This window comes from Natator depressus, chromosome 9, assembly GCF_965152275.1.
Source record: "Natator depressus isolate rNatDep1 chromosome 9, rNatDep2.hap1, whole genome shotgun sequence".
In the NCBI taxonomy this organism is placed as follows: domain Eukaryota; kingdom Metazoa; phylum Chordata; order Testudines; family Cheloniidae; genus Natator; species Natator depressus.
The window spans coordinates 73,541,572-73,562,023 of NC_134242.1; the positions used below are offsets into that span (position 1 = coordinate 73,541,572).

General features: G+C 41.3%; 1 protein-coding gene across 3 annotated transcripts in view; it reads left to right on the forward strand.

The window, feature by feature from the left end:
• Positions 1–20,452, forward strand: part of HDX (highly divergent homeobox) — an 84,718-nt gene that overhangs the window by 37,545 nt on the left and 26,721 nt on the right. For all 3 annotated transcript variants that reach the window (XM_074964468.1, XM_074964469.1, XM_074964470.1), the window contains one exon: positions 19,315–19,461. In XM_074964468.1, coding sequence (XP_074820569.1) covers positions 19,315–19,461 — 147 coding nt within the window. The remainder of the gene's footprint in view (positions 1–19,314; positions 19,462–20,452) is intronic.

A 20,452-nucleotide genomic window follows, 5' to 3' on the forward strand; every position in this document is an offset into this window, starting at 1 on the left:
GTGCAGAAATATTCTCTGGCATTATTTTCCTGGGGAATAATCGTGTTCCATAAATATAATGTCAGGATGGATTAGTTTTGTGTAATGGCCTCAGAAACCATTGTTTTCCTCATGTACCACTGTGACGATTGGAGTTACAGTCCCTAGAGTTAAGCATCACAAGGTTGATGGTGAGGTGCTCATCTCTAGCATTCATTTCCCATCTAATCAAAAAGCTCATGTTTTATATATATTTAAAAAAAAAAAAAGTGAGGGTTGGGGCCCATGGCAAGATCTCTGTCTTCTGATAAAAAGAAAAGGAGTACTTGTGGCACCTTAGAGACTAACCAATTTATTTGAGCATAAGCTTTCGTGAGCTACAGCTCACTTCATCGGATGCATCCGATGAAGTGAGCTGTAGCTCACGAAAGCTTATGCTCAAATAAATTGGTTAGTCTCTAAGGTGCCACAAGTACTCCTTTTCTTTTTGCGAATACAGACTAACACGGCTGTTACTCTGAAACCTGTCTTCTGATAGGCTACTTCACCAGGGGTAGAAAGCTGAGGGGTTCTTTTAAATGTAGGTTTAACTTGTCTATATGTCCCTGCTTTGGCTTTCATTACTGCTATGTACAGAGAAGCTAATTTGTTTTACAGCAGGTTGCATAATATACAGCAGTCAGTTTCAGAAACAATGTAATAGTGAGATACTTTAAAGTCGCTATTAGCAGTCCTCCCTCTGTAAGTCAAATGCAGTAGATTTTCAACGGTAGAATAACTCTAGTGACAGACTGATGTCACAAAGAGCAACTGGGAAACCCAGTGGAGTGAAAAATAGCTCAGCACAGTTCTTTAGAAATGCAGCATAAGACTTTGTTTTCTTTTTTTTTTTTTTTAAAGCCCTGCTAATGGAAAGAGCCATGAAGCTCCCTCCAAGTGAGCTCCCTCAAAATGAAACTTTTTACCTTCAGTTTCTAAAATTAGTTTAAAAGTAATGTAAAGTTCTTATTCTCCTAAATCTTAGATAATCCTTTAAATAAGCTTTGAAATATACTTCTGTTTTTATTTATTTTGCTTATTTCATTTTAATTTACATGAACTGAAATCTTAGATTGTAGATTAGCTTGGCATGTACAGGAACTAAAATGTGCTGATGTAGATCCATAAATGTTTTAGCTTATGTAGTAACTGTAAATCTGCTCTGGAAATACAATAATGTGTGTGCCAAGACTGCTGTTTAGTAACCTTGGTTAACTATCTTGCTATTAATTTGTGTTGTTAAATAGCCTGACTCAGTGCAGTTGAAGATGCTTTGTAAACCATTTTCGACTGTTGCAGATTTACTAGTCTAATAAATGACCGCAGTTTCCCATCTTTCACATAATCTCACAAAAGGCAAATTGTCTTCTAATGAGATTCAAGAAAAGGACAAAATAATTTGTATTTGTCTGAACATGCGTTAGGAAAACAAAATATCTCTAATTTTGTGTTGTGATTCAGAATAATCCAGGGTAGGGTTCTAAATAGAGTTGTGTAGAGAAAAATTGGAGAAAAACAGAAGGCTGTACAGTGTTAGTAGGTATTTAGCATGTACAGTTGAATTTAATTTGAAGTGGTATTTCTGGCAGCCTTTAAATTTAGGGGTTGTCTCCACATGGAGTTGTTCCCAATTAGCTGTTCCTGATTATTCAGGAACAAGTCTATGTGTGGATAAGCCCTCAGATTATCTCTAAAGCAAAAAATAACTTTGCAATCGAGGAAAAATAGTAGGCTATATGTAACATCTGTTTAGTTCAAATATCTGAAACTTTTGGGAGGTAATATATTAAACATTCAAAACCCGATCCCTTCAGTTAAGGGCGAAGAAAGTTCACAATCCGCATCTGTCCGAGGAGACCTCCAAGGACCGAGAAGAATTAACACTCCTCATGTGTTTCAGACTGAACATTTCTATTTAAAAGAAAGCAAAAAACCCCTACTGCGTTGTTTGTTTGTGAAAGGTGCCCTGAGTAGCAGATGGATTCCTCTTCATGTCATTATAAGAAATAATCACAAAAAGAATACACATACATACTCTTGGTAGATCACCTTTAAAAACAGATAAAACTAATAAACTAATAAAAAATGAGGAAGGAAAGCAAAAATAGAAAATGTTGTTGTGGAGTTTCCTTGTAGACTTATGTCATTTGACTTTCTGCTATCTATAATAGTATCCACAGGCCCTTCTGAGGACCTGATCTAGAGTCAAAACCACAGTCCTTTTCCATACCTGTGGGCTGTAGATTGGAAATCCTATTGGTGCTTCCTGTGAGATCTGTTTCCCTTGAGAGTTTTAACCTAATATAAGTAATTGGTAATTTACAGAAGAAGAAAATAAATAAAATTGTTGGATATTAAATATGTGGATTATATATACTGATGCTTCTATCATTTGTGTACACTAGTGGCAAGTTTGTATATGCACACATGGAGGACCTGGTATGAAAAACAAACCCTGGGAATTTAGGTGAGAAATGTAGTTTCATCTGAACAACTAATTTTTTCTTATGATCTACAGCTTTAACACTAGACCAGGGATCGGCAACCTTTGGCACACGGCCCATCAGGGAAATTAGCTGGCTGGCCGGGACAGTTTGTTTACCTGCAGCGTCCACAGGTTCGGCTGATCGCAGCTCCCACTGGCTGCGGTTTGGCATTCCAGACTAATGGGGGCCGCAGGAAGTGGCGGCCAGCACATCCTTTGGTCCGCGCCACTTCCTGCAGCCCCCATTGGGCTGGAACGGCGAACTGCGGCCAGTGGGAGCTGCGATCAGGTGAACCTGCAGACGCTGCGGGTAACTAAACCATCCCGGCCTGCCAGCGGATTTCCCTGACAGGCCGCATGCCAAAGGTTGCCGATTTCTGCACTAGACACTTCATTAGCTTTTAAACTACTATTTTCAGTGGCAGATACTAGTGTTCATTTTGAAGTAACTCCTACATACTTGCTTTCTTGCTTGCATTTTAATTGAATGGCATGATGGATAAATTGCACTCATTCTAAAAGAATATTCACAAGTCTTTCAGTATGGTTTTAGGTTTCCATCTGTAACAGGTCATCAGAAGGAGAAATGGAAATGACATATATAGTCTGATCTTCAAGCTCAGGACCCCAGGTGGGAAAGCAAATGTCGATTAAGGCCACCTTTGTCCTCCTTTGGCATCAATAAGAGCAGCCTCAGGGCTGCTGTTACACACTTTGGATGCAGTGGCCCCATGGGGCTGCTCTGCTGGCTGGAGATTGCCGGAGGGCCTCCTCTCCCTCCTTGACACATTCCTGACAAGTCTCCTATGAGGGGAGGAGGCTGGGAGTGGATGGCACGGACTTAATGTATAATGGGTGCTCAGCACCTTCAAAAAATCAGGGCACTTATGGCCTTGCCTAGGTATGGATGAATTGCCTAACTTTAAACATTCAGGTTTGAAAATTTTTGCCAAAGTGTGCCCATGAGATGTTTGTAAGTGTTTTTCAGCCTTACTTCTCTGTACAGTGGCATGAATATAACCCTCCCTGAAGAGAAATGCTTTTAAGTGTTCTAGTGAAATGTGGTTGATTTGACCAATTCTTGACTGAACAATTACATGCTCTGTATGCAAAGTTATTAGAGTGATGGCACGTGTCCATTACACAATGGATGCGTGCATCTCATGCAATGGTGCCAGAGAGTTTTCTCTAATGGTGCCCATAGGGGTGGCCGTGTTTGTTCACTGGTGCTCCTTGTGCTCCCTCTGAAGCTATAAAGGGGTGGAGCCTTCCTCATCCTTCAGTTCCTTCCTACCATCCATGTTCGATCGGAGTATTCTGTCTGTCTGTTCCTTCAGTGGAGATTGCAGTGAATGTTCAGTTTTTAGTTAGTCCTATGTAAATAGTAGGAAACCATCCGCAAGTGCTACATACCTTTATAAGTGGAAACATTTCTTTATCTGGGTGTGTATGCCTACACTGCAATTGAACATCTGCAGTTGGCCTTTATCAGCTGACTCAGGCTCACAGGGCTCTGGCTGTGGGGCTGTAAAATTGTGGTGTAGATGTTTTGTGTCCAATCTGGACCCTGGGCTCTGGGACCCTTCCCCGTTGTGGAGTCCCAAAGCTGGGCTCCAGCCCAAGCCTGAACATCTACACTGCAGTTTTATAGCCCACAGTCTGAGTGCCGTGAGCCTGAGTCAGCTGACGTGGGCTAGATCTGGGCATTTAATTGCGGAGTAAATATCCCCTGGGTCTCCTATGCAATCTACTATTCAATAGATTTTTGATTTTCTTACACTTAAGAGTAAGGTTTGGTGGTCAGCTCTATATAAAAGTGCACCTTGTCACAATTTTGGAGTTTCACTCTCACGTCATGGGACCGCATTCTCCAATCCTGTGACCACCTTAACGGTTTCTTAAGGGCCTAGAAAGATTGTTCCCTCCTATCAGGAACCCTACTTCATATTGGGATTGGAATTTAGTGTTGTTAGCCCTTATGGGCTCCCTTTCGAACTGTTAATTACCCATTTGTTACACCTTTCTGCAAAGGTGGCCTATCTAATAGCCATGGCCTCAGCAAGAAGAATGCGGGAATTACATGCTCTAGTGACTGTCCATATAGTTTTTTTACAAGAATGCTGTACAGTTTAGGCTAAACCCTAAGTTTCTCTCCAAAGTAGTATCTGATTCCACCCCAACCTATCTATATATTTACCAATCTTCTTTGCAGGGCCTCATACTCAAAAAGATGAGCAAAAGCTCTGCACTCTGGATGTTTGCTGAGCACGAGCTTTTTATCTGAAAAGAACAAAGTCTTGTGGGTCTCTTCCCAGTTGTTTGTCTCCTACTCAGAATGAATAGGAAGGCATCCTATCAGAGTACAACTTCCCAAATGGATCACTAGCTGAATTGTTATGTGCTACAAGATCCAGGACATCGCGCTCGTAGAAAAGCTCTCTGCACACTCAGTCTCTACAGTATTTGTGGGAAATGTTCCTGTCGTGGGTGTCTGTATAGAGCGTCAACATGGTCTTCAGTCCACACTTTTGTTAGACATTACAACCACATCAAGAGAAGATGCTAATGTAAGAAAAGCAGTTCTGCAGTCTCTCTTCCACTGAGACTCCTAGCTCCCCCAGAAACTGCTTGGGAGTAATGGTGTAATGGACATACGCAGTTACTCAAAGAAGAAAAAACAATTACTCACCTTCATGTACCTTTCACCCATTGAGGTGTGTTGCATGTGTCCGTTACCTGACCCACCCTCCTTCCGCAATGCAGCGAAGTCTATCATCTAAAAGTCTGGTACAAAGGAACTGAAGGACACACAGGACAGCTCTGCCCCTTAATATTCTCAGCTTGGTGCATGAGGAACACCAGGATGAAGGCATGGCTGCCCCTATGTGTCTTGCCAGGGGAAGCCCTCTGGCACAGGTACATGGGAGATACACACACTTAGTGTAATGGACACATACAAAACACCTCGAAGAACAACAGTAGGAGAAGGTGGATAACTGTTTTTTATGTTTGCACAACTTATTCACAAAGCTTATAAAATGTACAGAGAAGGAAGGCTGCACTAGGCATACAGGTGCGGCTGCACAGTGAAAAGTTTTTCTGACCAGGAAAAATTCCTGCCCATTTTAGCTATAGTATGGTCTTTTATTTTTAAGTTGAAGAAATGTGTGTTGTGTTTTGCTTTTCTTAAAGTGACTGGATCATTCTTGCTAAAACTTCCTTTAAAATCACAAAGGTAGAAGCAAATCCTGGAAAATTTCAGCCCCAAATGTGAAAATTCGAAAAAACAAAGTTGAACAATTGAGAAACTAGAGTGGAAACAGTAATATAATCTTAACCATAGCTGTTACTGCTACTCCACATGTAATTAAGGTTATTGAGACTTGTGTTTTGATATGAGTGAAAGCTTGGATATTTTTGGGTGTTGTGGGTTTTTAACTTCTGCAGTTTAAAAAGAAACAAGTATTCATCCAACAGCTGTGATAAACAAGACAGTGTTGCAAAATCTCTACTCTAGTTTATTCATTCTCACTCTGAGATGGACATTGTAGTACCCATTAAACCAAAATAAGTTAACTAGAATGATACTTCCAGACTCCCGTATCTTTACCCCATCTACAAGAGTGACGCTGGAATTCTGGTATTCCTTAGTTCTGTTTTAGTTGCCCACAGTCAAGGGTAGAAGTTGGTCTTTTTGAGCCACAGCATTGAAGTTTTGCCGAGAACATGGAATCACAATGTGAGGGGTTATGGGCTAAGCATTGCTGGAATACAAAGACACTTTGAACACAAGTTCAGATCTCAGCAGAGGCCTTTCAGCCCTTCTTCCTTCTGAGACAGATGGGTTAAGTCTATGCAGTTTACTGTATGTGTGTGTTATGAATGAGATCTTAAAAACAGAGGTTCTGTCTGCTTTCCGTGTATGTTAAGAGTCAGACTGTGGCTGGTCCATGTGAGGGTCATGGAGATGCATCAAAGCTGCAGGAGACCCGCAAGGGAACTTGTCCTGAATTGCAAAAAGAAAAGGAGTACTTGTGGCACCTTAGAGACTAACCAATTTATTTGAGCATAAGTTTTCATGAGCTACAGCTCACTTCATCGGATGCATAAAAGTGGAAAATGCAGTGAGGATGTTTTTATACACACAGACCATGAAAAAATGGGTGTTTATAACTTCAAAAGGTTTTCTCCCCCCCCACCCCACTCTCATGCTGGTAATAGCTTATCTAAAGTGATCACTCTCCTTACAATGTGTATGATAATCAAGGTGGGCCATTTCCAGCACAAATCCAGGGTTTAACAAGAACATCTGAGGAAGGGGGGGGCGGGGTTAGGAAAACAAGGGGAAATAGGTTATCTTGCATAATGACTTAGGCTTGAATAGAGACTGGGAGTGGCTAAGTTAATTGTATCCAATTTGCAAATGAATTCCAATTCAGCAGTCTCTCGCTGGACTCTGGTTTTGAAGTTTTTCTGTTGTAATATCGCAACTTTCATGTCTGTAATCGCATGACCAGAGAGATTGAAGTGTTCTCCGACTGGTTTATGAATGTTATAATTCTTGACATCTGATTTGTGTCCATTTATTCTTTTACGTAGAGACTGTCCAGTTTGACCAATGTACATGGCAGAGGGGCATTGCTTGCACATGATGGCGTATATCACATTGGTAGATGTGCAGGTGAACGAGCCTCTGATAGTGTGGCTGATGTTATTAGGCCCTGTGATGGTGTCCCCTGAATGGATATGTGGGCACAGTTGGCAACGGGCTTTGTTGCAAGGATAGGTTCCTGGGTTAGTGGTTCTGTTGTGTGGTATGTAGTTGCTGGTGAGTATTTGCTTCAGGTTGGGGGGCTGTCTGTAGGCAAGGACTGGCCTGTCTCCCAAGATTTGTGAGAGTGTTAGGTCATCCTTCAGGATAGGTTGTAGATCCTTGATAATGCGTTGGAGAGGTTTTAGTTGGGGGCTGAAGGTGGCAGCTAGTGGCATTCTGTTATTTTCTTTGTTGGGCCTGTCCTGTAGTAGGTGACTTCTGGGTACTCTTCTGACTCTGTCAATCTGTTTCTTCACTTCCGCAGGTGGGTATTGTAGTTGTAAGAATGCTTGATAGAGATCTTGTAGGTGTTTGTCTCTGTCTGAGGGGTTGGAGCAAATGCGGTTGTATCGTAGAGCTTGGCTGTAGACAATGGACCGTGTGGTGTGATCTGGGTGAAAGCTGGAGGCATGTAGGTAGGAATAGCGATCAGTAGGTTTCCGGTATAGGGTGGTGTTTATGTGACCATCGCTTATTAGCACCGTAGTGTGCAGGAAGTGGATCTCTTGTGTGGACTGGTCCAGGCTGAGGTTGATGGTGGGATGGAAATTGTTGAAATCTTGGTGGAATTCCTCAAGGGCTTCTTTTCTATGGGTCCAGATGATGAAGATGTCATCAATATAGTGCAAGTAGAGTAGGGGTATTAGGGGACGAGAGCTGAGGAAGCGTTGTTCTAAGTCAGCCATAAAAATGTTGGCATACTGTGGGGCCATGCGGGTACCCATAGCAGTGCCGCTGATTTGAAGGTATACATTGTCTCCAAATGTGAAATAGTTATGGGTGAGGACAAATTCACAAAGGTCAGCCACCAGGTTTGCCGTGACATTATCGGGGATAGTGTTTCTGACGGCTTGTAGTCCATCTTTGTGTGGAATGTTGGTGTAGAGGGCTTCTACATCCATAGTGGCCAGGATGGTATTTTCAGGAAGATCACCGATGGATTGTAGTTTCCTTAGGAAGTCAGTGGTGTCTCGAAGATAGCTGGGAGTGCTGGTAGCGTAGGGCCTGAGGAGGGAGTCTACATAGCCAGACAATCCTGCTGTCAGGGTGCCAAATGCCTGAGATGATGGGGTGCCCAGGATTTTCAGGTTTATGGATCTTGGGTAGTAGATAGAATATCCCAGGTCGGGGTTTCAGGGGTGTGTCTGTGCGGATTTGATCTTGTGCTTTTTCAGGGAGTTTCTTGAGCAAATGGTGTAGTTTCTTTTGGTAACCCTCAGTGGGATCAGAGGGTAATGGCTTGTAGAAAGTGGTGTTGAAGAGCTGCCAACTAGCCTCTTGTTCATATTCCGACCTATTCATGATATCAGGAGAGTGGGGTGGGGGGAGAGAGAACCTGGATTTGTGCTGGAAATGGCCCACCTTGATTATCATACACATTGTAAGGAGAGTGATCACTTTAGATAAGCTATTACCAGCAGGAGAGTGGGGTGGGGGGAGAAAACCTTTTGAAGTTATAAACACCCATTTTTTCATGGTCTGTGTGTATAAAAACATCCTCACTGCATTTTCCACTTTTATGCATCAGATGAAGTGAGCTGTAGCTCATGAAAGCTTATGCTCAAATAAATTGGTTATTCTCTAAGGTGCCACAAGTCTCCTTTTCTTTTTGCCAATACAGACTAACATGGCTGCTACTCTGAAACCTGTCCTGAATTGCAGGAGCTTTGGGCAAATTTATTTTGGAGGACAATTCTGCTACCTTTTGAATAGGTGCAATGTATACCTCCCACACCTTGTACTAACAGTTCTGCTGGCTAATGGGTAAGAAATCAGGAGCAATGGGACTAGACTCACCCCATCCTATCCCAGTCTTGTCAGAGTAGCTGATGCTGGTGATGGCTGGAAGCAGTCCATATGCTAAGGGAGTTCAAGGACTATTATTACTGGCCTTTGTATGTAGACACCAGGGTAAAGGGATGAAGACCCTTTTGTGTCTTCTTTCACCGCCTCCCGTTCCTCAGACCAAGCAACAGTTTAGGCCAAAAGATTTCATGGCATTTCTTTGTTGGTTTGACTCAGTGTCTGTGGCTACAAAGTTTCTCTCACCTTACTCTGTGAACTGTGCTATGAGACAGATGGGTGCTGCCCTTCATCCCAGAGATGGTTGCACTTTGCTGGTATCCTATGTATACCATGTGAGAAGGACTTTAGGATGAAGAACACTCAAGTGTAAATATATGTTTACCAAAAAGTCTGAGATACTGACAGACGGGAGGATCATGTTGGGACCATAGCATCTTGGTTTCCCTCTTATTTTCTCACTTCTCATTAGTTCTTTTTCAACCAGAGAAAATATTCTTTGTTTTTTTACTAAGCTATAAAAACAAAATTCAGAAATATGTATATTAGGTTCTCATTTCTATGGCTGGACAAGAGATGGCATCTCATCCTGACAGCTGATTATCTGGCATCAATGAAAAATGCATTTCTTGCTTCCCAAATGGATTGTGGCAGTGTTACTCTGGCGGTCCCTTCTAGCCCTGTGATTCTATCTACTTGGGTGCAGAGTTGTCAGTCCTCAAGAAAATTCCATCTAGTCTAATACAGAATGCATTAGCACATCTCCTTGGTAACTTGGTCTGCCATAAGTACATCAGACCTGTCCTCTGCTCTTTACACTGGCTCCCCATTGAATAGTATGTCAAATTCAAGGTCTGTGTCCTCCTCTTCAAGACACTCAATGATCTGGGCCCAGGATACCTAAAAGGTAACCTTCTGCTTTGTGGTAAAAGCCATGGCCACTCCCGCACAATGGAACTGACTCTTGCAAGGTAAAGCTCTTTGGAGACAGTTTTCTTTGGGATCAGTCCAAAACTGGAAAGAACTCCCATAAGAATAAGAACCACTACTAGCTTCACCATATTCCAGTCAAAGCGTACTTCAGCCTTGCTTTTGCTAGCATAAACAGACAGCAGTGTACATATACTATATTTAAATTATTGGTGGTGTGGGGAGACCACACAGTTTCTCCTTGGGAAGACAAAGAAAGAAACCCACACATTACACATCCTAGTCATGTTGCATAATGAGAAGAGGCATTCAGATTCTTATGAACCTGAATAGAATGGAAGGTCATAATGGTTAATGTATTTGCATTGTTGAATTACTGTTAGGATTCTCCGGGTTTACGGTTCTTTGCTGTAATCTCTGGATCACTGACGAACTCTTCTTTCCTCCTCGAAGATTCCTATACATCTCTATAGAGTCCTTCATTATTTCCCCAACCTGCTTTTTTTTTTGTATTTACTTTGCATTGAACTATCCTCACCTGCAAAGCCCCTATTGTAGGCAACATTCTTTTGGGACAAAATAGGCTATCAGTACTGCCTCTTAACAGCAATCTTCTTAATCGAGGTGAAGGGAGGCAAGTTTTAAGATCTCTAAAATTCAAGCAATATAATCTTTTTTGGGGCCTTGTTTATTTCATGGCAAGCTGGACCTAAGTTCCACTGCAAGGTTCCCTGGTTTCTGTGGTAGGCCAGTGCAGCTGACAGGAAATTCTTTGGCAGCTGCAGGCAAACTCAAAAAGTGAGATTCAAAATGAATTAATTACGAAAACAAATAGAATCAGTATGGAACCACTCTGATATCTATTTTGCTGTCAATTTCTATTTACTTTGACCTTGAATTTTCAGCATTCAGTGTCTTGCAAATTTTTGTATTGAAAACACGTAACTGAATTATAGTTATGGAGTTGGCGGATGGGGGTGGAAGTTGATGGGTTTGGAAACTCTGTAGTGGGGCAGTTGGCAGTTATAGCCTTCAAGAGGCCTGGGAGGCAGTTTGTTTATAGACAATACCTCTGTTTTTCCACTGATTTAACTATGTTGGTTTAGAAACTGATACAGTTAAATTGGTGTAATGACCTAGTATGGATGCAGTTCTGTCAATATAAAAGTGTTTATTGGTAGGGCTAGATAACACTTTTATATTGATATAACTGCAGTAGCTTGGTTTCTAAGCCAGTATAGCTAAATCAGTGCAAAAACTGTGTGTAGACCAGCCCTGAGACTAGGGGATGAGTATCCTGGTTGAATGGTTCTTCTAAAACAGGGGTGGGCAAACTTTTTGGCCTGAGGGCCACATCACAGCATGGAAATTGTATGGAGGGCTGGCTGGGGCGCACAGGAAGGATGAGGGTTCTGGCTGGGGATGCAGATTCTGTGGTGGAGCTGGGGATGAGAGGTTTGGGCTGCAGGAGGATGCTCCGGCCTGGTATCAAAGGGTTTGGAGGACAGTCAGGGCTTGGGCAGGCAGTTGGGACGTCGGGGGGGGGGGGGGGGCGCTCGGGTGCAGGATCCGGGTGGCCCTTACCTGAAGCGGCTCCTGGAAACAGCATCCTGCCCCTGCCTCCGACGCAGAGACGGGACCATGCCGGTCTTCGTGCTGCGCCGTCCTCAGTTCCTGGCCAATGGAAGCTGCAGAGCCAACCCTTGGGGTGGGGCAACGTGTGGAGCCCCCTGGCTGCCCCTGCTTCCGGAAGCTGAATGGAGCTGCTGCATGCGTGGAGCAGAGCCAGGCAAGCCACCAACCCTGCTCCCCAGCTGGAGCACCGGAGCAGGGAAAGCTCCCAACTCCGGTCCCCAGCAGGAGCTCAGGGGCCGGATTAAAAGGTCCGGTGAGCCGGATGCGGCCTGTGGGCCATAGTTTGCCCACCCCTGTTCTAAAATCATCAGTGAAATAGTTGGCAAAATATCAACACTCTGAAATGAAGACAGGCAGTTCACACTGTTTTTGGCCTATTGTTTCAGGCTGACCCTGACTTCTTGCATGCTTCTCCTGCCAATCAGCTTCCAATCTCAGCAGATGTCTACAGATACCCCCCGATTTATGCAATCGTTCCATTCCGGAAAGCCTTGCATAACTCAAATTTTGTGTAAGTCGGAAACATATACCCGTATGTTACGCAAAAATTTCCACAACTCAAAAATCCTATGTCTGGCTTATGGAACTTTTTCTGTAAGTCGGGTGTTGTGTAACCCGGGGAGTGTCTGTATAAGGTTTTATGTAGCTCTAGGGAGAGTCAAGAGCTAGTAACCTCTTAGTGCAACGTGCTCCCCTAGCTATGTGTGGATTCCAAGTGGACGATCTCCTCCCCCACGTGCTGAAGTTATTTGTGGTTCACCAGTACCTCCATTTCTAAAAGTAAAATGCGCGCGCGCACACTCACTCTCTCTCTCTCTCTCTCTGTTTCACAACGAGGGTCGGGTGGAGTGTCCCCACTAATTTACCTATATTAATGGGGACTGGAGTGTATGATGGCTTCTGAGGAGGAGTGTAGTACAGAATTATAGATCTGTTCTCCTGATATAGCTATCCATTACAGGAAACCTATAAAGGATGTACATTTTAATCCAAACACTTGGAACAAGGCTGTTAGGTTTTTGTGGATGTGTTATAATGCAGCTAATCTGGCATAGTGCTAATGGGTCAGTGTTTAAAAAGGGAGGGCATTCTGACTTCTGGAATGAAATAAAGTAAAAACTGAATTTTACAGGTTTGAGTAATATATATGGTCAGAAGTTGACCTATCCCTTTTATAAAAAAACAGGCAGTAACTTCTGTTACTGTGGTTAAATATATAAATATAATTTATGGAGTATTTAAAGATACAATATGAGAACATGAAGGGGTATGTGTCCTAAAATCAAGAAGAAATAATGGATAAAAACAGACATATTGTATTATTCTGTTGTCTGAAATGAGTAAAAAAGCACATTGAAATAAGACTATTTTAGTAGGCTTTTGAGATTGATAATCTACATGCACTAATAAAATATGTTTTATTAAAGTATTTGTTTTTCCCATCTAAGTCTCAGTGATAGAGTTTATGAGGGACAGAGAGGGTATTTGTTTTTAAACAATTTCATTAATTTAAATTAAATCAAGTCTTGCCTCTGCTACTGATCAAATTTCAGATTTTCATAAAAGAAGACATAACTTCTATAAAAGCCATCTTATCATGACAAATACCATGAGACAAAATTAATGAATGATAGATTCCTAATAGAAGCTTTATAAAATTGCTCAGTGAACAATTGAGTCTTTCATTTCTCAGGATATAGGTTTGGTCTGTACATCAGAATGAAGTAGATTGTATCTTTAAAGAATAGGAAGGTAATTCTGGATTATCATATGTCCGTTTTGGGCGAGAGAAAGAAATGAACGTTTTAGTGAGGTGGGGTTTTTTTAATATGGTTTAAAACAGTGAATTTCAGAGGCAATAAATGCAAATTCAGTCTACTTTAAATAAACCAACTTGGGTAAATGGTATTTTTTAGGTGTAAACATCTCCTTTTATGGAAGCTACAACATATAATACCCAGAATTGATATTTAAAAATTCTAATTATTTAATATTGATTTTATTAAATGACTTGAAGTTAAAATGAAGTTATACTCTTCCTGTATAGCTTTGGTACATTTGCTCTGAAACATCTTCAACAAATGCATAAAAGTTGGGAAGTCCGAGGCAGTGCTCAAAAGGCAGTAACATGATAGGAAAGTGCCATTGAAATTTAATGGATCTTACCAACTTTAGGTATTAGTTTTGCACCAAAACTTTTAGATATGTTGTGCATATTCTGTGACACTTGGCTGAATGCCAGCAGTGCCCATAATATGCAAACTGGATAATTTCTTATAAAAAATGTTGCCTTACACACACACACACACACACACACACACACACACACACACACACACACACACACACACACACACACACACACACACACACACACACACACACACAGCCATTGTATAAGCCAGTGGTTCTCAACTAGGGGTCGGGGGGCCATGGGCAGGTTTCAGAGGATTCGACAAATAGGGTCAGTGTTAGTAGATTCACTGAGGCCCAGGGCAGAAAGCCAATCCCCCACCGCATGGGTCTGAAGCCCAGGGTCCTGAACCTCATCACTCGGGGTTGAAGCCGAAGCGTGAGCAATATAGCTTTATGGGGGCCCCCTGTGGCATGGGGCCCCAGGCAACTGCCCTGTTTGCTCCCCCCTAATGCTGGCCCAGGCTTTTATATGCAGAAAAGCAGTTGTGGTGGCACAGGTAGGCCATGGAGTTTTTATAGCATGTTGAGAGGGCCTCCGAAAGAAAAAGATTGAGAATCCCTGGTATAAGCAGCATATAACCCAGAGTCTGGCAGAGTTGTTGACTCAGTTTGCTCACTAGGACTGCTTTCTGAAGCTAATTTTTGAAGCTTTTCACCAGAAAACTGTCTCACAATCTGCTTTTCAGAATATGGATAACAAAACTGATAAATTTAATTACAGGGGGTAAATATTTAGCCATCATTTGATACCTGGAAGTACAAAGCAAAGACTTGGACCAAAAAGTGAAGAGGTGTAGGAGGAGAAAACAGAAGTTAAAGCAGAAGAGAAGTAAGAGATGGCTTGTAGATGCAAAGGTCTTGCTAGAATTGGGGTTCTGGGGTCTTGTGATGAGGCTTCCCCTTTCAAGGTTTTGAGAGAAACATGTATTTCCATTGTGATGTAAAACTTTCCTAGTAAGAACCATTTTCTAACTGAGTACCCTGTCTTGTGTTTAAATATATTTCTTTTCCCCCACCCTCAAATTTGTCTCTGCTATCTGGAATCCTTAGAGTAGATTTTATTTCCTATTTTGGTTGTCAGGTGAAGAAACTTGTCCCCCCTATTTCTGCCTAGAAGCAATATCAGCATGCTTTTCCTTATACTTGCTCTTGAAGGAGATGTACAGTAGCAATTTAAAATACCTGATTTGACATGTAAATGAAGCAAAATGTTATTTGGCTAGTGGCATCTTAAAGACTAGAGTTTATTTCTGACAAGGAGGTAAGACCAAAACTGTCTTAAATTTCTTCTGTATGACAGCAGTAAGTGGAAAAAACAAGGTTTCTGTAGGGATGTTGCCAATGGGCATTTCCCACAGTTTTACTTCAAGACATATTTGCTTTGATCGAGTCCATTCAGACTTTTTTTTTCCTACATGCAGCGACCCGCTAGGTACTTTGTTTCTGTTGTCTGTGGTCCTTAACAATGACAGGGAGCAAACTACCGTAATTTGATTTCTCTAATAAAAATTCTATAAAAACAATTATAGGAGATTGCTAACACATCATACAGAGTGCTTATCTAGCTAGAAAGGGTCACTGTACATATGGGTAGGACAAAAGGAGATGACATTGGCTGTACAAGTATAAGCACTGAATGACAGACAATAGACAAGTGTGAGGTCATTGTGGCCCCCAGGAAGTAATGCCAAAATGTTCTCTCTCACTTGTCTGTCTTTACTATTCCTCTTTCATTGACACACCGCCAAGCACTCTGCTCAAGGCAGACTGGAGTCTTAATTAGCTTGCCCATCTCTACTATTGTGGTCACAAGAGCAGGGCTTTTTTTAAAATGCCTTGCGAGAAATGTCAGTGCCACAGATACATTCATCACTTTAAAATATTCTGTTTATTAATATAAAAAAATTTAAAACAAGATTCGGTACTTGGGATGAATTGCTACTTCAGTGTTTTTAATTTGTCAGAGGGAAAGCACACTGTTAATGTCTGTCACAAGTTGTCCAGGGAAAGAGAGTTAACACTCCCTACTTAATTCCTTCATATTTTAGAACACAAAACACCATTGTAAGTAGTTAGGGTTGCTATACACATAACCTACCTGGCTCAAACCCACAAAAGTGAGGAAATGAAAAGTTAGGTTACTTAACAGAACTTACCCTCTATACTTTCTCTCTTCTCCCTCCCCCTGGAATCATCCTTCTGTTCTCACAATTTACTGTACACTGCAACTTTAGCTCTGCCCCCAGTTCTCCACACCACACACCTCATTGCAAAATTAACCACTGTTAACACTGTTAGTAGTGGATGTTTGATCAAGCTATGTGTTGTGTTTGTGGTCAACCTGTGGAACTCCTTGCCAGAAGATGTGAAGGCCAAGACTATAACCGGGTTCATAACTACATAGGTTCATGGAGGATAGGTCCATCAATTGTTATTAACCAGGATGGGCAGGAATGGTGTCCCTAGCTTCTGTTTGTCAGAAGCTGGGAATGGGCGACAGGGGATGGATTACTTGATGATTACCTGTTATGTTCATTCCCTTTGGGGCACTTGGCATTAGCCACATGATACAGGGCTAGATGGACCTTTGGTCTGACCCAGTAGGGCCATTCTTATGTTCTTATGGGTAATAGAATTCTGGCATAAGGTTGTAGGAATATACTGTTAGGTGGTTTAATTTTAGCAGCAGAACCTGCCCTGTCTTGCAGTGGTTGTGTTTTCGCACTTTCACCTTGAAAAAGCTGCCATATCGCTCTGTTACCTTGCAGCAAGAGAACTGTCATCCTAGAATATTGTGAAACATTGGGAACCAGATATCTAAACTGGACTTTGAGCCTTACTACAACTTGGAATAGGCTAATTTAACTCCTGGAGGTTTTCCTTTGCCTCCACCCTCCTCTTTGAGATACAGTAGTGGCTTCCCTCTTCTCTACCCCCAAGGAATAACGGTATAGGGGAGAAAGTGAAATGGTATCAGTTCATGGCCATGAACTGAATCATTGTGTTGAAAGACAGCTGCATGGTTTGCTCCCAGGAATTTTTCTCCAGCAGCCAAAGGGTCCAATCGCTTAGAAGGCAATCCACAAATACTGGTTCCCTCTCCTCTGCTATCAGCCAACTCTCAGGCAAAGACCATGTAGGGCTGCCTGAGTGGCAAGCAGCTACAGCAATGATTCCTATGGTATCCCCAGAAGCAGGAGCAGATGCAGTACTTCTTTACCGTCAAGGTTGTAAAAAAAAAATCAGCCTTGAAGTTGAACTAGCTATGAGAGGAGTTCTCAAACTGGGGGTCATGACCCCTCAAGGGGTCATGTGGTTATTGCTTGGGGGGTCATGAGCTGTCAGCCTCCACCCCCAAACCTACTTCACCTCCAGTATTTATAATATTAAATATAAAAAATGTGTTTTTAATTTACGGGCGGGGGTCATCGCACTCGGAGGCGTGCTGTGTGAGAAGGGGTCACCAATTCAAAAGTTTGAGAACCACTGAGCTATGAGCAGTCTAATGTCCCCATGTTTTTACTGAAACATTCTTAAATGTCTTCCATCATGCACCTACTCTTACCTTCAGCAGTTCCTTCCGTTCTTTCAGTCACTGTGCTGCCCCTTATGTTCCCACCTGTTCCAAGCAGGCAGAATGAGAATGAGGCAGAACACCTCCAGTCATTTTTAGAAGCCAAAAACACCCCATCCTAGTAGGTATAAAAAGGGGGTATTTGATCAGTGGGCCTGGAAGTATCTACTCTGTCATTTTGCTCAAATTAAGTCCACAGGAAAAAAGTGGAACAGTTCAGATGTTTGCAGAGCCCTCAGTCTCAGAACAGAGTCCGTTAGGAAGTTGGCATTCCTCTTCCCTTTCACTTCTGAATGGTAGATTGTGAAGAGAGGTTCTGAATTGACTGTACCTAGATGGATGAAACTGTACATAGCAGGGGAGTATTTGGAGTATTTTTTGGTAGTGAATATAATCTGTTAATACTACACTATACATGTGCTGACTTACATAATCACTCTAAACAGGACATTATTTTTCTAGAAAACAAACTATAATTCGCAGAAAGAAAAGGAGTACTAGTGGCACCTTAGAGACTAACCAATTTGTTTGAGCATAAGCTTTCGTGAGATGCATCCGATGAAGTGAGCTGTAGCTCACGAAAGCTTATGCTCAAATAAATTGGTTAGTCTCTAAGGTGCCACTAGTACTCCTTTTCTTTCTGCGAATACAGACTAACATGGCTGCTACTCTGAAACTATAATTTGGCACACCTATTTTATATTAATTTAGCACTGAAGAAGCTGAAGTTCTTTTAATGACTTGTTAAGCATTTATTTAAAAAGGGAGAAAACAGCAGATACTTATAACTAAAGAGGTAGATGACAATATTGGATTCTATCAAAAATCTTAGCGATAATTTTGGTTCCACTAATTTTGCTGACTCATTTTAAAATTAATGTTTTAATAGCTTTTTATTTGAAAATTCTCTTCTCTTCTGACATAGAAACTTGGTTTTAAATATATAATTCCAGTAATTGGTGTAAATAACAAGTAACTAAGCATCTGCAGATGTGTTTCTGCTATCTCTTCATGTAGACTTCAAAAGTAGCTGCCTCTATGGATTCTTCACAGCAAGAGGTGGCAAATCTGTTTGTCGGCGTGAGGAAATGGAAACAATGATTAAGATAGTTGGACTAACAAGAGTTACTGGAGCTAATGGTTTTACTTGCAGTGCAGTACAACATACATAACACATTTTTAATACACAACCATACAAATCAAGGAAATGGTAGGTAACCTCGGAATTATTTTCCAGTGTCCTTGTTTATATCTATTGTCTGCTATCGTGCAGTTTTATCAAAACACAACATTTGGTAAATCATAAATAGTGAAAACAATTTAAGCTCCAGAGCCTACCATATAAACATAAAAGGATTCCCTTTAGGGGGCTTAGAATCCTTTGAATTATGCATGTATTGTAGTTATCAGTAAGATAAAAGGGTTCTGGCAAAAACAAAAAAAAAAAGGCAACTTTCTCTGCCCCCAAGGGATAATACGCATAATGGGGTGAAGAGAAAGTAAACAGCTGAAGCAAAAAATACCCCATGATTACTCATGAAACCTTATAAAAATGAAATAAAGCAAATCAAATAAGATGGAAGTAAACAATGCTAGCACATTTAAAACGTGCATTGGTTCTAAAACCACCAACAGAGGTGAATCCCAGAGAACTCTGTGACAATCTAGATAGACTGAAAAATTGACATCTTCAGGGAAACTAATATGAGAGAATTTAAAGAACAGAAAAGCTAAGGAAATGGAAGGCCATGAAGTGATTTTTGGTTTTGTAATTCCAAAGTACTTCGTTTGTGAACAAGTCAGTATCACCTGAAAGCCTTTTTTTATATCTTGTTCTAATCATAACTTCTTGTCTTACAGCTACAGGACCGCACGCAGTTTAGTGACCGAGATTTAGCCACTCTCAAGAAATACTGGGACAATGGCATGACCAGCCTGGGCTCAGTCTGCAGAGAAAAAATTGAAGCTGTTGCTGCAGAATTAAATGTTGACTGTGAAATAGTGCGGGTAAGAAATGTACAGTCTCTCCCTTCTCTTATTTCAGAAGCAAAAATAGCATAGACAAAAAAAACCTTGTAAAATTGCTTGAGGTAGCCAGAAATATATTTCACCATATTAAATAATGAATGGCCTGCAAGGATGTACTCTTGCTCTTTCACCAGTCTATATATAGATAAAAGCCCTCAGGTGATTTTTTAAAATTTATTTATTTATTTATTAGCAGCAAGAGCAGCTTTACAAAACATTTGACATTCCATTTAGAGTGGAATTTATATACGATTTTAAATGAGCAGGACTATCCCAGCAGATTGAAAAGAACTAGCAGTTATGATGGGACTAAAATACAAAGTCCCTCTAGGGATAAGAGAATGCTTTTGGTGTAAAATCAAAAACACGTGAAAGAAATTGATCAAAATGGGCGGGGGAGAAATACTTTGCAGGAACCAGGACAAGATGTGACAAAGTGGGCAGAGGATATTCTGAGGGATACTGGGGAATTTCCGTTTAGTAGTCCACATAGTCATCAATGATTTCCTTAGGGAAGAGAAATGAATACAGGGTTGATGTGGTTGATCATTTTAGAGAGCCATGCAATATAATTGAAGTAAATAGTAAAATGATACTGGACACCAGTGAACAGACGTTCCAGAGGTGTAGAGAGGAATGCAATCCTGGGGGCATTCTAAAATATCTGGACTTCAGGATCTGTTCTACCTTAAACTTGGAATGTGGATACTACAGCAGAAGACAGAACTGCAGAATTGTGATCAACATGGTGGTCACATATGGGTAGAGTTTATACAGATGCATCATTCCCATGGGTTAGGAAAGTGATAATCTTGTCATTCAATACTAGTGAAATTCTGCCTAAAGTAAAGCCTAAAATTCTGAGCCCTGACTAATAGAAAGTCGGGAGGAATTTAGAGCAATTAGGGGTGGAGGAATTGACTTATGAGAAGAGTTAAAAAAAAAAATGTAATGTGTGTAGTTTGGCTGT